Source organism: Ochotona curzoniae, unplaced genomic scaffold (assembly GCF_017591425.1).
Source record: "Ochotona curzoniae isolate NIBS_2020 unplaced genomic scaffold, NIBS_Ocur_1.0 scaffold_3890, whole genome shotgun sequence".
Lineage (NCBI taxonomy): Eukaryota > Metazoa > Chordata > Mammalia > Lagomorpha > Ochotonidae > Ochotona > Ochotona curzoniae.
Window position 1 is genome coordinate 36,925,631 of NW_024467115.1, and position 15,184 is coordinate 36,940,814.

Consider the following 15,184-nt stretch of genomic DNA (forward strand, 5'->3'; position numbering starts at 1 on the left):
ATAAACCATCCTTGTGCACCTGGATCGACTTCAGACTCCTAGGGATTTTTGGGGATCTCAAAATCTGGGCACAACAGTATGTCTCTCTCTCTCTCTCCTGGCTTTCTCTCCCGAGGCGCTTTCCCCTTCCTTGCTCACCTGGTTCCTTCGCAAATAAACTTTTCTGTCTGCAACAGATTCCTGGCTTTTAATTTCTATACCAAGCTGAGGAAAGAACCCACCGGGCATTTCTAGAAACACATTCTTTAGCAGTGTTTCCTGTTCCGTCACTTCAGGAGCCAGAATGTGTCAATTTTCCAATTTCAGCCACTTGAGTATGGTGGCCTCACCAGGTCCTTCCGCTGAGCAGGTGCAGTTAGGACAGCATGCCTTGCCACCGCACGGGCTCCCTCACGACCACTTTTTACCCCGATGGGTTTGATATTCACTGATGACCCCAGCTTAGAGCTATTTAACACAGAGCTGCAAAAACATAAGGCCTTTCTTGATGCCCACACGTGACCTTGGAATTCTTTGGCGCCCCTGCGACCCTGTTGGCTTTTGCGGGCTTTCTTACAATAGAGCGTGGTGGCTGTGCCGCAGGGAAGGGCGCACTGGCCTTGGGCGCAGACCCCTGGCTGTTTCACTGAGTTGGTCTCTATCAGCTAGTCAAGGAGGGTGCTTCAAAGAACTTTCCGAAAACAACCCGGCGTGCAGGCGTCCGTCCCGCTTTCCCCCAGCCTCGGGATGGCGGGCTGCGTTCCCGGGCGCGTGTTGGAGTGCTGGCGCTGGCACACCGCTGAGGGAGTCACCCCTCCGCGCCTTGGGTCTCGGCTCGAGCGGGTTCCCGCCGCCCGGGCTGGCACGTGGCGCCTCTCAGGGACCGGGGCGCGGTTGGCTAGGTCGCACCGCTCGGCCTGTCGCGGGGAGCCTGAGGGCAAGTTTCGAGCCCGCGCCTCCTCAGAGCAGCCTCGTTTCCCGGCCGTTGCCACCGAAGCAGGCCGGCTTTGTTGGCGGGATTCTGGGCGGGCGCCGCCTCCCCGCCTCAGGCAGCCCGGGCTGGGGAAGCTGACGGCGCCCGAGCCTGGCGGCAACTCCCTCCCTGCCGGGGCCGAGCCTGGGAACGTGGCTGTGTTTTGGGAGGAGGCGCCACGGTCCCCCCCACCCCCCCATCACACCGGGAGGGAAACTGAGTCCCGGCGCTGCATCGCCGCCGGGGGGGGCGCGCGCCCAGGCCGCACCTGGCACGGCTGCCTCGCCCGGTTTCGCGGCGCCGCTTCCCGTCCGGGGCCGCCCGCGCTCACGTGACCGGGCCAGGGCGGAGCCTCGGGGGGCGGGTCCGGATCACCTGAACAAGAGCGTCACGTGAGCTGGGGGCGGGGAAGGGGCGGGACCGCCCTGGTCACGTGACGCGATTCCGGGCCGCCGCCGCTGCCGCTCTGCTGCTTCTTGTGCTGCCGAGCTCAGCCGAGCCGCACTCGTCTCGGGCCGCGGCTCTCTCCGCTGCCTCCCCGGCTCCGCTCCGGCTGCATCTCCACCTCCACCCTGGCGGTGCGACCGCGTCCCGTGCGCGGCCCCGGGCAGCAGCGCGCCCCTCGCCCCGCTCCCTCCGTGCCTCCCGGGCCCGGAGCGATGAGGCGGGCCGCCGCCGCTGCCGCGGGCAGGAGCGCCCACCTGGGGCCCGTGCCCGCTGATCGCCCGCTGCGCTCCCTGCTCCTGCCACCGCAGCTGCTGCTGCTGCTGCTGCTCGTGAACGTGCCGGTGGCTGCGCAGGCCCAGGCCGCCGAGTTCCCCGAGCTGTGCAGGTGGGTGGCCCCGCCGGGCGCCGGCTGCGCTCCGGGTGCCCCTGGGCGCGCGGCCGCGGTGGGGGGCGGGGAGGGAGGGACGGGGTCCCTGGGTCGCCACTCGTCCCCTGGGGGGGTCCTCCCCGCTCGCTCCCGAGGGAAAAGTTGCCCGCGCGGCGGCGCCCGCGGGGGGCTCCCGGTGCCGTGCGCGCGGGCGGGGGTCGCGGAGCCCGTGCCCGGCCACTTGTGGCTGTCACCGAGCTCGGCGCCTTTGTGCGCCCTCCCGGGGACTCCCGGCCCCCGGGCAAAGTTGTAGGGGCTGGCGTGGCGAGCTCCGCTTTGTCCCCTTCCCCTCCTGTGCGACCCTGGGGCTGGAGAGACCTGGGCGGGAGCGGAGCCCACGCCCGTCGCCTCGGGAGTCGTCGGGCGCTGTGGTCTCCTGCGCCAAGTGATGGTCTCCCCGCGGGGTCCCCGTTTTCTCCTCCAGGTAGCTTGGCGGCAGTCGAGGACTTTTTCTCTTGAGGCCCTGGGTGGGGGGGGGGCGGTTGGGGTGGTGGTCCTGGGGTCCCCCCCAAGACTTATCCGTTTGCTTCTCGCAGCCTGACTTCCTGCCTGGTGGCCCACATGAAGTCATTGTCTCCCGAGGTGGATTCTTGTAGCACAGCCTTTGCGCTGGGAACCCCGCTTGTGGACCGGTCCACGGCCGTGGTGACCCGGTCGGCCCCCCCCCCACGCCCTCTCCTCAAATCCTGAGCTGGGAGTCCAGTGATTTTTCTGACAAACTTGCAGTGGGCTGTTGCCCGTAACGGGCAGTCCTACTTTATTTACTTTGTAAACTTTGGTGGAAACGGACCTGGATGGAAAGTTCTGGGAAACACCCGCTCCCCTCGCACCCCCAATTCCCCACACCTGGGCAAGTTGCTTTGGAGGATGGAGTGATGTTGAGGAGACTTGGGGCTCTGGGGCTTTTGTTTTCCTCTTCCATCCAAGACGGTTTTATGGGCACCCTTGCTTCAGCACGTGCTGAAGTGCTTCTTGTAAGGAGAGCGCGGGAGGCCGGCCTCTCAGTGGGAGCGATTCCCGTTGGAAGGGGCTGCGTTCCTTATTTCTTTCTCTTTGGGGGTGAAGGGGGCAGCCCGGGGGGGGGGAGTTCTCTACAATCGGGTTTGCATCCTGTTCACACTGCTGTGGAGACTGGGGTAACTTGGTGATTCCCTGGGTAAGAGGGCTGATTGAATCGCCCATTAGGAGTGAGCTCGACCAGGCTAGTGGGGGTGACCACTGGGATTGTTAATGAGCTGGAACTTATTTCTTAATGGTGAAGGTTCATGTGGATTTGGAGGGCAGGCTGATTAAAGGGGCCCTGATTTGGGGGGGCACACCTGGAGTCTCTGAAACATGTATTTGTTCACCTCAGTGCCCCACAGAACAAGACCTCGTGGTTCCCTCAAAGTGGACTTTGTTTCTCTCCATACTTCTGCCCCCCCCTTGTCCTGTATGCCTATAGCTTAGGGGCTGCAGGAGAGGGTTCTGGGTTTGGTGGGCGTTGCAGGGATGGTGAAGGGGGCTGCTTAGGGTCCTGGAACTCCTCAGGGTGGGGGGTACTCCCGCCCCTCAGGAGGGCAAGCCCCCAGGCGCTGAAAACTGGGCTTTCTCATTTCCCTCAAACCCCGTTTCTGCAAAGTGACATTCCCAATTCCAGTCCATTCCTGTGCAGTCCTTTTTCAGACTTGTTTTGCGAGGGATTGTCAGTTCATCTGGGCATCTTTAGGAGCTAGGACTGACTAAACGTTCTTAGTTAGCTCCAGCACATCTGGGCGTTGCAGGAATGTGTGCTCACCTTTTTTTTTTTTTTCTTTTCTCTCTCATCCAGTTGTGAAAAATTGTATGAGGCAGCAGTAGAACATGGTGGATTTAACCACCTTTGTAATTTTTTTAAACAAATTCGTTTTTACTTTTGAAGGGCAGATTGTCTCAGAGAGGGAGAGACAAAGAAAAATACTCTTCCATCTGTTGGTTCACTGCCCAAAGGGCTGCAGCGGTCGGACCGAGGCCAACAGGCGTACGTGGATGGCAGGGGCCCAAGTACATGGCCATCCTCTTATTTCCCAGGAGCCTTAGCAGAGAGCTGGATGGGAAGCAGAGCATCTGGACTGCTTGCCTGCGTGGCAGGGAGCGGCCTAACCTGCGTGGCTCAGCCTCGCCCAGGCCCCCTTTTCCTTTGGTCGCCCACCCTGCGGCCCTTTACTGAAATGCAAATAGCTCCCGCGGCCCTGGCGGGTCTGAGGGCGTGTGAAGTGAGCACTGTGAGAACCCCTCTTTGTCTCTGCACATTGGTCTTGGGTGCAGGCAGCCCCTGGGTAAAGAGTCACGTTGCAGTCGCTTGCAGGACACATTTCCCCACCTTGAACAGTTGTGTTTGTTGTGTCCTTGCACAGGGCAGTCCTCGTGGTCACCCTACAGAGGGTTTGCAGCGCCCTGGCCGCGCTGGTGTGACTGGGTGCCCCCCACTGTGAGCACTCCTCCTCCAGGAGGGATGGAAGGGAGTCCCCGGGGCAGCCTCTGGGCCAGCCCAGCACCTGAGAGACCGGGGAGGATCTTGTACCTTCCGCAGTCCCTGGAAAATCTGTGTCAGGGAAGCCCAGGTCTGCCCCCATCCCACACCCTCCGTGGCAGCAAAGTTTCCAGGCCCTGAATGCTGCTGGACTGGGGGCGCAGCTGTCCTCAAGTGGGGAGGGGGAACAACTCCTGGGACCTGCATGAGGTGCTGGCGGCGGCACCCCGCAGAGGCGGCTGCCCCCAAGTGTGCCCGGCCAGAGGCAGCGCTGTAAGTGCTTCTTCCTCACAGAGGCTCGGCCATCCGCTTTGTAAGGGTTAGCAGGCGGGAGGCACCCTGCCCGACTAGCTCTGCGTGCTCTCCTTTCCGTCCAGTGTGGCGCGCTGCTGGGGCGGGAGGCAGCATCAGAGGGTCAGTGGGGCAGGAGCAGTGAGAGAAAGCGAGAAGACAGGGAGCCAGGCAGAGGCCAGCCAGGCTGGGCAGAACCACCCAAAGTGAGCGAAATGTTCTCAGCTGGTCAGTAGCTGGACTTACTGCTCACATTTTAAACTTCATAAAATGCTGCGTTACACGTGTAATCTGCAAGTTCCCATCCATTATCTCAGTGTTAACAACATCTTTAATGGGTGAGGTCTTAACAGTTTGTATTAATTATAAAATAATGCATTGGTCTGGCTCGGTTTAGGTAGTTAAGTGGTTTAAAATTTATGCAGACAAGTTTTCTCCAGCTTGTTTGGATGTTCGTGTGGAAGTTTTATTATATTGTGAGGACAAGAGAATCAGAAAGCCAGCTGGGGGTTGAGGATGCTTGAAGATACTTTTTTCTTTGTGATGCTTCCAAAGGAACAATGTTTATATATCCAGTTTGTGCCACACATTCAACCTGCATCATATCCCTTTGTGTGTGTGTGTTGCGGGGGGGATATTTCTTTCAACAGTAAAATGTGTGTAGAAGTCTAAGGTTGTTAATTACATTTACGTTAGGGCTCCTGCACATACTCTGAAAACAGCATCCAACACATTCCCAGAAAGTGAATGCTTTATTGTGCTTAACATTTTAACATTTTTTTTTAAATGTGTAATTAAGGGCCCAGTGCAGTAACCTAGTGGCTGAAGTCCTTGCCTCGCACTCGCCCAGGATCCCATATGGGTGCCGGTTCTAATCTCAGCAGCCTTGCTTCCCATCTAGCTTTCTGTTCTGGCATTGGGAAAGCAGTCAAAGGACAGCCCAAAGCCTTGGGACCCTGTACCCACATGGGTACCCGGAAGAAGCTCCTGGCTCCTGGCTTCAGATCTGCGCATCTCGACCGTTGCAACCACTTGGGAAGTAAATCAGCAGACGGAAGATCTTCCTCTCTGTCTCTCTTTCATGGAAGATCTTCCTCTCTGTCTCTCTCTCTGTATATCTGACTTTCCAATAAAAAATAAAATACATCTTTAAAAAAATCTTAAATGTGTAATCAATTTATTTGAAAGGCAGAGTTGGGGGGAGGAGGAAGCAGAGTTGTGCGTTAGCTGGGAAAGCTGTAGCCTACGTTGTCAGTATCTGCTGTGGATGGCAGTTTGATACCTGGCTATTCACTTCTTTTTTTTTTTTTTTTAAAGACTTATTTTTATTTTTATCGGAAAGGCAGATATACAGAGAGAGGAGAGACAGAGAGGAAGAACAGAGAGGAAGATCTTCCGTCCGATGATTCACTCCCCAAGTGAGCGCTGTGCCGATGGGGGCCACAGGCAGGGAGCGGGATTAGAACCGGTGCCCTTATGGGATCCCGGGTGTGCAAGGCGAGGACCTTAACCACTGCGCCACTGCGCTGGGCCCAGGCTATTCACTTCTAATCCACTCCCTGCTAATGGTCTGGGGAAGCAGTGGAAGATGGACCCAGGTGTTTGGGCTCCTGTTTTTTGGGCGATCCGGGCGAAGCTACAGACTGCTGGCTTTGGCTTGGCCCAGCCCCACCCTCCATTGTGCCCATCTGTGGAGTGAAACAGCAGATGAAAGATCTTTCTCTCCCCATCTCCTCTCTGTTTAAAGAAAAATAATAAACAAAAAGGGGTAGGGGTGCAGGATCCCAAGCGCTTGGGCCATCTGCTGTTTTGTTGGGTGCATTAGCAAGGAGACGGCTGGAAGGGAAACAGCCAGGACTTGAACCAGAACCCATCTGGGGTGTTGGTGCTGCAGGCAGTCGCTTTGCCCATTGTGCTACAGTCTGAGCTCTGGTGGTTCCCGTTTTTGGTCAACGTTTCATAAAGGAGTATCTATGCTTTCAGAGTTGAGGCTGAGAAAAATCATTTCTGTAGACTTTGTGCGCAGACAATTTAACAAGTCTCTAGCGGGTCTCCGGCAAGGAGGGGCTGGTCGTCTGGCCCGTCCGGCCTGTGCTATTTCCTGCTATGTCCCAGTGTGTGCGCACATCTCCTGTGGGGCCAGCTGCCCGTGGATGGTGTGTGGGAACTGCCCGGCTGTCACACGCAATGGATGTGTCCCAGCAGCCGTATGTGAATCCCAGTTGTTCCTTGTTCTTTGTCAGCACCTAATCTTACCAGCAGTGACTTTAGCTGCTCTAGTGGACTTGTAATAGTATCCCACTGTGGTTTAATTTTCCAGTCCCTGTTGACTGGTGATGTTGTGTCAGTTGGGATGTCTAATGCTGCTGACTGCCGAGTTCTCAGCCCGGGTTAGCTTCTGTACTATCTCTCAGGCACAACCACCCTTTACAACTTCTGTTGGATCTGTTTCTTGTGGAGATTTAAGAATGCCTATGTATTCAGAGTACAGGGGCTTTCTTAAATATGTGCATTGTGTAATAAGAATATTTTCCTGCAGGCTTCGTCTTGTCTTTTCATTTTCTGAGTGAGCTCCTTTAAAAGAAGGATATTTTTTAAAAAGGCAATTGACCAACTCCATTCTATCAAATTGTTCAAAAATTTGAATTTCATTTTGCTTGAAAGACACGCAGGGATATATCTGTATATGTGTCTTCTGTATAGAGAGACACGCACATATAGAACAAAATTACCTGTGAATCACTCTGCAAATACACACGCAGCCGGAGTTGGGCCAGACCAGAGCCAGGCGCCTGGAATTCAGTGTAAGTCTCCCGTGTGGCAGGGACGTACATGCCCTTGATCTGTCCTCTGCACCAACAGCAAACTGTATCCCAAGTGAAATAGCTGGATTTGAACGAGACACCCTGACAGAGGCGACGTGGCAGCCGTGCCAGATGCCTGCTCTCTCAAGCTCTTTGTTTCCTCACTTGTGCTTTTCATAGTCTTCAGAAAGTTCTAGTCACCCCAGAATTTTTCTACCTCAGTGCTGTGGGCATCTGGGCGGGGTCACTTTTTGATGTTAAGAGTTCTCATCTGCCTCTCACCTTGGCCGCCCCGCACCCCTGATATATCACAAAGGGGCTCCACGCATTTTGGGTGATTCCCCGTGGATTTCGGCCTGTTTTTACTTCCACGTGTTTTAGGAGTTCCAGCTCTTACCTTTAGCCCCATCAACTCTGTGATGTAGCTTTTACCCAGGCCTGCACCGGCAGGAAAAGGTGACCCTTTTCCACGTGAGGGTGTATGGTTCTGCTGCTTTGCTGTGACCGTCTGTCTGATGCTGCAGCAAAGGTTCTAGGTGAGATTCAGCTGTGGGTTTCTTGGCTGAGCTTGACTGACTTTATTATCAGGGACACGTTTGCTGTGTGGACATGGCTGTTTGTTTGCTGTGGAACCGGTTTGGTGTCAGTGGGCATTCTATCCCTTCAGTCCTCCTGTAGCTCACCAGGGCGACTCTCCGGGCCTGGTGCCTTGGAGTGTGGTAGGGAAACTGGGTTACTGTTGCAGTTTTATGTTCTTTATTTGTCTCGTCAGATTTCCTAATTTTTATTCAGCCAATTTTGGTATTCCTTTTTTTCCTAGAAAATTGTTATTTTAATTACATATTCGTATAGCAATATGCAGCATGCTACTCCTTTTCCAGCCTAAAATAAAATATTTTTGTTCACTAAAATGATATTACAGATGTTTTTCTTCCCTGTAACTATTTTTTAAGCAGGTTACTTTTTTCAGAATTCTCAAAAAATGTTCTTTGCAGGTAAGTTTAAAAATGTCTAATGTTAAACCTTTTTTGTAAGTTAACTGGATTTAGTTGCCTGTTAAAGTTTTTTTCAAAAGAACTGGAATTATGTTCACCATCTCTATCAATTGTTTTTTGATTTTCTTAATTTCTTTTGTTACTAATTGCTTTTTTATTCCCAGCTTGCATTGAAAGTGTAGAGATTTTTACTTTAAATCATGTTGCCCATGTAAGAAACAAATTTAAATCATTTCACACATATCAGAAATCAATGTGTTACATGGGTAAGAAAATTTAAATCTCATCACATATGTAAGACATAAATTTGTCATATTTTGTATGTAAAAAAATTTAAATCGCATCATGTAAGAATAAATGAATTGATCCCATCTTGTATGTAAGAAATTAATTTATCAGATCTGGCTTACAGGAAAATTTAAATCCCATCATGTGTGTGAAATGAAATTTTCATGTCATGTGCATAAGAAAGTTTAAATTACATCGTGTGTGTAAGAAATGATTTTGAAATTATGTTTCTTCCCGTGCCCATAGCTGTCTTGCAGGTTCTGATAAGTGGATTTTTAAAAATTGTTCAATTCTATACATTTCCTTTTCGGACTTAAAAGTTCTGTCTACCTCAACTTTTTAGAGCCTCAAGCATTTTACAGTCCTTTCTTTTCCCCAGGTCAGCGGCTTTCTTGGAGGAGGAGGGGGTTCCTCATTGATTTTATTTTCCTACTGTGGGCAGTGAATGTGGTGGGATTTATTCACCGTTCTCCTGTGGTCTAGCACCAGGTCAAGCTGGGAGTGTTTGGAAAAAACGCTTTCTGGGTCAAAGTTAGGAACTGTGCCGTTTGGCGTTTCTTCATCCCCGTCTCCTTCCCCTGCTCGGTTTGTCCTTCCCTCCGCTAGCGCTAGCGGCTGGAGTGTGGGGGAGCCCTCCTCAGCGCCCTGGCTCGGGCTTGCAGTCTTTGGTGTGTGCGGGGGGTGGAGGGGATTTGTCTGTTGCGGATGCAGGGTCCCAGCCGCCTGTTCACGCATGTGGCTGCCACAGCGGCCGCCAGCCCCTCTGGAGATGTGAGTTGCTGTTAGGGGCAGGGTACTTAAATGGGTCCTGGAAAAATGGAGTTAGAAGAAATGGAGTTAAAAGTTTACTTTAGTGTGAAACATTTTTTTGAAATCCCATGCATAGGTTTTTCTAGTCAGATTTACGCTTTGAAATTTGGTCTCTGAACCCATGGATGTTTTTTCCGTTGCCCGCCATTTCTGTGAGCGGTCTGAAGATCTTTTGTATGCATGGATTTTTTTTTTTTCTTGGCACTGAAATGAGCTCATGTTTTAATTCCATTTTCCACGAACTTGTTAAATTCTCTGTGTGTGTTTTCAACCCCCGCCCGGACCATGCTCAGTTCTTTTTTTTTTTTTTCTCCTTGGGCCCGGTTTTCTAGATTGTCCTGTTTTTCGGGGTTTCTGTCCTGTCCCACATTTGTTGCCTCCCCCCACCCCCCTGCAGCTGTGCGGGAAGCAGTTGTTGGAACTTGGCTATAAATTATTCCCTGGGAGACGGGGGATGGGCAGGGTGTGCCTGTGCAGCAGGTCCCCACGTCTCAGGGCCTTCTCCATCCTCCCCAGTGAGCGAGTGCGCGCCAGGAGGCAGCTGCTGAACCCCCACTGTTGGCAGCGTGCAGCGGCCTACGTGCCATGGAAGAGCTGTACTCGTTGCTCTTTTTCTGGCTCTCACTTCCCTCCAGGGGAGAGGTGGGAGTCAGTTTTGCAGTCCACACCCCTCCCCTCACAGGCCTGGGGCAAGTCGCAGAGCCCCCGAGGTCTTACTTCCCTTCTGTGTCAAATCTGGGATGCTGGTGGGGGATTAGGCTGGGCGTGGGAATGTGAGCTCTTGCCTGGCTTGCTCTCAGCGGTCACAGATGTGCAGGGGTCCTGGCTGCCTTACCTGTGAGTGGAGCCTGGTGCTGCTGCTGCCTCCAAGCAGGGGTGTGGGGTGGCAGCCTGTGCCACGGTGGCCAGCCACATGGAGGCTTCACCTGGGTCAAGCCTGGCCTCAGTGTTGTGTTGCTTACCCAGAGCTTTCTGCTGTTTGACAAGGTCTTAAAGCCACTGATTGCGGCTTCTTCAGCCTGCTTTGCATGTGCAGATCTGACGGGGCTGTGTAGCCTGCAGGATTCTGCTCAACTGAACCCCACCTCCAGCCCGTGAACAGCCTCGAGGCTGATGCTAGGAGGTATGGGTCTGGACAGGTGCCAGGAGCCGTCTGCAGGCTGGCTCCTTGTCCCTTCCCGCACTACCCTCCTGCCTTCAGTGGCAGCTCCCACCATTCAGGGAAAGAAGAACACCTCCTTGTTTATCTTTTGGGGAGTTAGGCTCCCATGGAGGTTCAGGCATAGGTGCTGGATCCCTGGGCTGCTGCCCAGTGGGCCCCGGAGTGACAGGATGTGGGGCACTAGCAAGGATGTGACAGTGGCTTCTCAAGTCCCCTTTGCAGCACAACTTAAACTGGCCGCTGCTAGCTGGCTGGCATTCCGAGGTGCATCAGGAGGCTGTTTTTGACTTTGTGCCCACCTGGGCTGAGGGCATGTCCAGGGGAACCCTCCATGTTCTGGGGGACATCCCAAGCCCTTGAGTTCCTTACCCCCTCAGCTGGAGGCCTTTGGGGTAAAGAGGTCCTGCTTTTCTTTCACGTATGCAAGGAGCAGTCCTTGCTATCCAAGCATGCCGAGCAAGTTCCCGTGTTGTGGAGAACTCAGAGGGACCCCAGCAGACTTAAGGGATGTGAGGGCAGTGGGGAGAATTGGGGAGGGGTCTCCTGGTAGGCTCTGCCTGGCTCTCAGCCACCCCTCTGCCCACTGACCTGGGGTGCCCATCTGAGAGCATGGTCGTGGGTTTGATGACTATGGCTGTGTCTTCATCACCTCTGCTGCCAAGTCAGTTCCCTGGATAGGACAGCCATTTCCTCCTTGCGTCCCATCCACCCCCAGCTCCCTCACTGGCAGATGGAACCCCTAGCTGTCAGCATGAGGGGTCCTCATGACAAGGTGGGGTTCCCAGCAGTGACAGGGGTGAGACTGCAATGAGTCATCCTCACTGTGCCCTCCAGCTGTGATGCCTCTCAGAGCAGGCGGCACCGCTGAGTCACTTCCTAGGCCTCAGCTTGGCATGATCCTGTCCCAGAGGATCATGGGATGGGTGGGTTGAGGTGGGGCTATTGTGTGCCACCCTGAGGCTGGATGCAGAAGCAGAGCAGGTAGGAAGTGAGGAGGGTCCCGCATGTCAGATGTGGGGGCTGGAGAACCTGCTGAAGGGACCTGAGAAGGTGGTCCGGAGAGTGGCTGGGGTCTCTGCAGTGACTCCCCAGCCCTATTCCATCTGCTGGCTCACTCCTCAGATGGTCACAACAGCCAGTGCTGGGCCAGGTTGAAGCCAGGCGCCAGGAGCTTCGTCTATATCTCCTGCATGGGTGGCAGAACTCAACTACTCGAGCTTTCTGATCTGCTCTTTTACTTGAGCCATTAGCAGAGGTTTGGATCAGACAGAGTAGCCAGGATAGAAGTCAGCAACCACATGGGATGCTGGCGTTACAAGTGGTGGTCTTGTGCCATAGTGCTGGCCCCAGGGTGTAGCCTTTTTTTCCCCTTAAAGATTTATGTATTTTTGTTGGAAAGAAAGGCAGATTTACAGAGAGGAGGGAAAGATTTTCCATCTGCTCGTTCACTCCTGAAATGGCTGCAACAGTCAAGATGGAGTCAGTCGGAAGCCAGGAGCTTCTTCTGGGTCTCCCATGAGGATGCAGGGGTCCAAGGATCTGAGCCGCCCTCCACTGCCTTCCCAGGCTATAAGCAGGGTTGGAAGGTGGAGCAGTTGGGAAACCAACTGCCCGTATGGAATGCTAGCGTCCCAGGTGGTAGCTTAACTGGCTGCCCCAAGCACCTGACCCCTCACCTTCTGGACTTGTGAGCAGAGCCTCAGAAGTGAGTGTCTGCTGTGGGAGACAGACAGAGCTGATTAAAGTCACTGTACGAGATCCCACCCGCTAGGGAGATTGCCCCTTGAATGGGGCAAGAGGAACAGAGAACTTAAAGAAGTGCGGTTGTGTGTGTGTGTGTGTGTGTCCTTCCCCGGCTGGCAGTCTGGCTGTGCTCAGCTCTGTGTGCTAGTTGACCTTGGACCCTGGCTACCTGCATGGCCTTTGTAACGCTCCTGGCTGAGTTGCCTGTCTAGGGAGAGGCCACCACTCCCTGTAGCAGGGACTCGGGGAAGGGCATTGGGTCTGGGTGAGTTCTCTTGTGGAGTGTGTGTGTGTGATGTGTGTGTATGCTCTGTGGAGTACGTGTGAATGTGTAGACTGTACATGGTGGTGTGTGATTTGCCTGCTTTGTGTGTGTGTCTGTTAGTGGTGTGAAGTATGTGCTGCTCTGTGGAATGTGTGTTGTGTGTGCACTAATGTTTGAAGTTATGTGTAGGGTAGGCATTTGGTGTGTGATATGTGGAGTACATGGTGGCAGTCTGTGGAGTGTGTGTGTGTGGTACATGCGTGATTGTGTCCTATGCGGAACATGTGTGATGTATAGATTTCTGGCATGTGGAGTGTGTATGGTATGTGGAGTGTGCGTCAGGGTGTGCTGTGCATGTGGTTGTGTCCTAAGTGGAGGGTGTGTGGTTGTGTGTGTGTGGAGGGGTCTTCTGCCAGCAGAAACCTGTCCCCCCCTTCCTCTCCAGCATCCTGCAACCATCCTGGGGCAGGCATGGGCAGACTGTCTATGGGTCCAGAGAGAGCCCTGGCACTGTCAACCTCAGCAGCAGAAGCCTCTGGGCTCCCGCTTCCCTCCAGGACCTTGTGGGTCACTGGCCATGTGGGAGAGGAAGTCGGGGCTCACTTGCCCATGCAGGTGGAGGCTCAGGGCCTTCGGAGCTCTTGCACTGTGCCCGTGGCCCGTGGGAGCAGCTCTCTTCTCCCGTTAACCATGCCACACCCGCTCATGGTGCCTGAGGCTCTGATGCCGAGTTGACCGTGTAGTGTGACCCTGGGCAGCCAGCTGGCTTTCTGCTGCCAGGACCTCCTGATGGGCACTACCCAGGAGGAAAACTGGCACCTTTTTTTTTTCCAGGTCCTGTATCTTTATCCACAGCTTTGTGGGTTTGTTAGAATAGGAAGTGAAGTACTTCCTATATAGGCTTTGGTCATGCTTTGTCAGGCTCATGTGCTCCCAGTCCTGGGTCAGGGGACAGAGTCACCATGCCAGATCAGATGCTTTCTTCCACCACGTTGGTGGCAGCAGACCATTGTTGACCACAGTGAATGCTGTGTGCCCATGTCCCTGATGGGGACCCTGCCCCTTTCCACCCTCCCTCCTGGCCAGCTCTTCCTCCCTCACCCCTGTCCTCCTTCTTAGTTTGGGAGACTGGCCCAGATTTTTGAAGGTTAGTGGGCTGCAAAACTGTCTTGACAGTGATAAAGGGCAGTTGGAAAGCCACGCGTTTTCTTGAGTGTTCTTTCGGAGGGCTTGGGCGCGTGCCCAAGGCAGGAAGATCGTGCCGGTGTTCACGTCGTAACACTGCACTCCCTTTGTCCACAAAAGCTTGGATCGGCTGCTCTCCCTCGATTTAGGCTGTATGAATTTAGGTCGTTTATCACTAGTTGAGGGTTTTTTTTTAAAACTCCCTTCTTAAGGAAACTAAATGATCGAGTCACACACACTGATTTATTTTATTACAGATGCTGCTGTACCTCTTGTCCTGCTTTATATGCCAGTCATTGTAGGCTGGTCATAAAATGCGTGATAATTACACGACTGTTACCATAACCTTAAGACTCACAGGGAAAAAGCAGTGAAGCGTATTTCCACAGTGTGAGGAGGAAAGAGGCAGTCACAGTTGAAGGAGATGTTTCATGTTGCAGATAAGGAATTGAATTTTCTAAGACTAGTTTAAAAAAATATTTTTTAATAGATGACCGTAGCCTCATAGCCTGTATTGGGCCATAGGACGTTGTATTCCTTATTTTAGGTATTTTAAGATGAAGAACTTCGCATCTTCACGGCGTTGCTGTCTTACAGATATTTGGGAGTGGTGTTCATCACCCTGACATAGACCTCGGTCACATAGATCGAAACCACCGGACAGCTGTACCCTGTGTGACTTTAATTTTTCTTTCTCTTTTTTGTGTATAGTTGAGGCTTACTCAGTGGAGCTGACTCTGGAGTTCCCCTCACTAAGCTTCCCACCCGTGGGCAGGCTGTCGGCTGGTTTCATTTGCTGCCCGCTTTGTGCAGGCTCGGCCAGCGCATGCCCTAAGCAGAAGCGTGGCTGGAGCGAGGGCGGGAAGGTAGGCGCTCCCTGCCGTCTGTGGCTTTTCACATGTTACCGGAGAGCTTCCTTCTCACTGGTGATCTGCCAGCCAGCACCTTCCAGGATGCTGTCAAACAGACCCTCGAGTTCCACGAGCCCCTGTGTGCAGCTCAGGTCCTCCAGGATGGACACGTGGTGTGGAGGTTGGAGGGAGGGGCTCACCAGTGTACAGCTTCCACGCCGGTGGGGGAGTGGGGAACTCACCAGATTTTACTTGAAAATCACAGGTCTTGTGAAGTTCTCGGCTGAGGGTGGGACTGCCGACCCTCCCCCATTTCCTGCCGGCCCTTGCTCTGCTGAGGGGGTGAGGGGTGGGAGTGTTAGTCTGCATTCCTTTGTGGTGGGCTCTCAGACCAGCGGGGGGAGGGAGGGAGCAGGCAGGCAGTGGGCAGGAGCCTGTCTGATAATGCTGGCCACAGGCAACACCTCTGTTGT

General features: G+C 53.8%; 1 protein-coding gene across 2 annotated transcripts in view; it reads left to right on the top strand.

Annotated features, from left to right (window-relative positions):
* Positions 1-1,493: 1,493 nt before the first annotated feature.
* IGF2R (insulin like growth factor 2 receptor) overlaps positions 1,494-15,184 on the top strand; it is an 89,318-nt gene continuing 75,627 nt past the window's right edge. For both annotated transcript variants that reach the window (XM_040965550.1, XM_040965549.1), the window contains exon 1: positions 1,494-1,784. In XM_040965550.1, the coding sequence (XP_040821484.1) occupies positions 1,612-1,784 (173 nt within the window). In that variant the 5' untranslated portion in view covers positions 1,494-1,611. The remainder of the gene's footprint in view (positions 1,785-15,184) is intronic.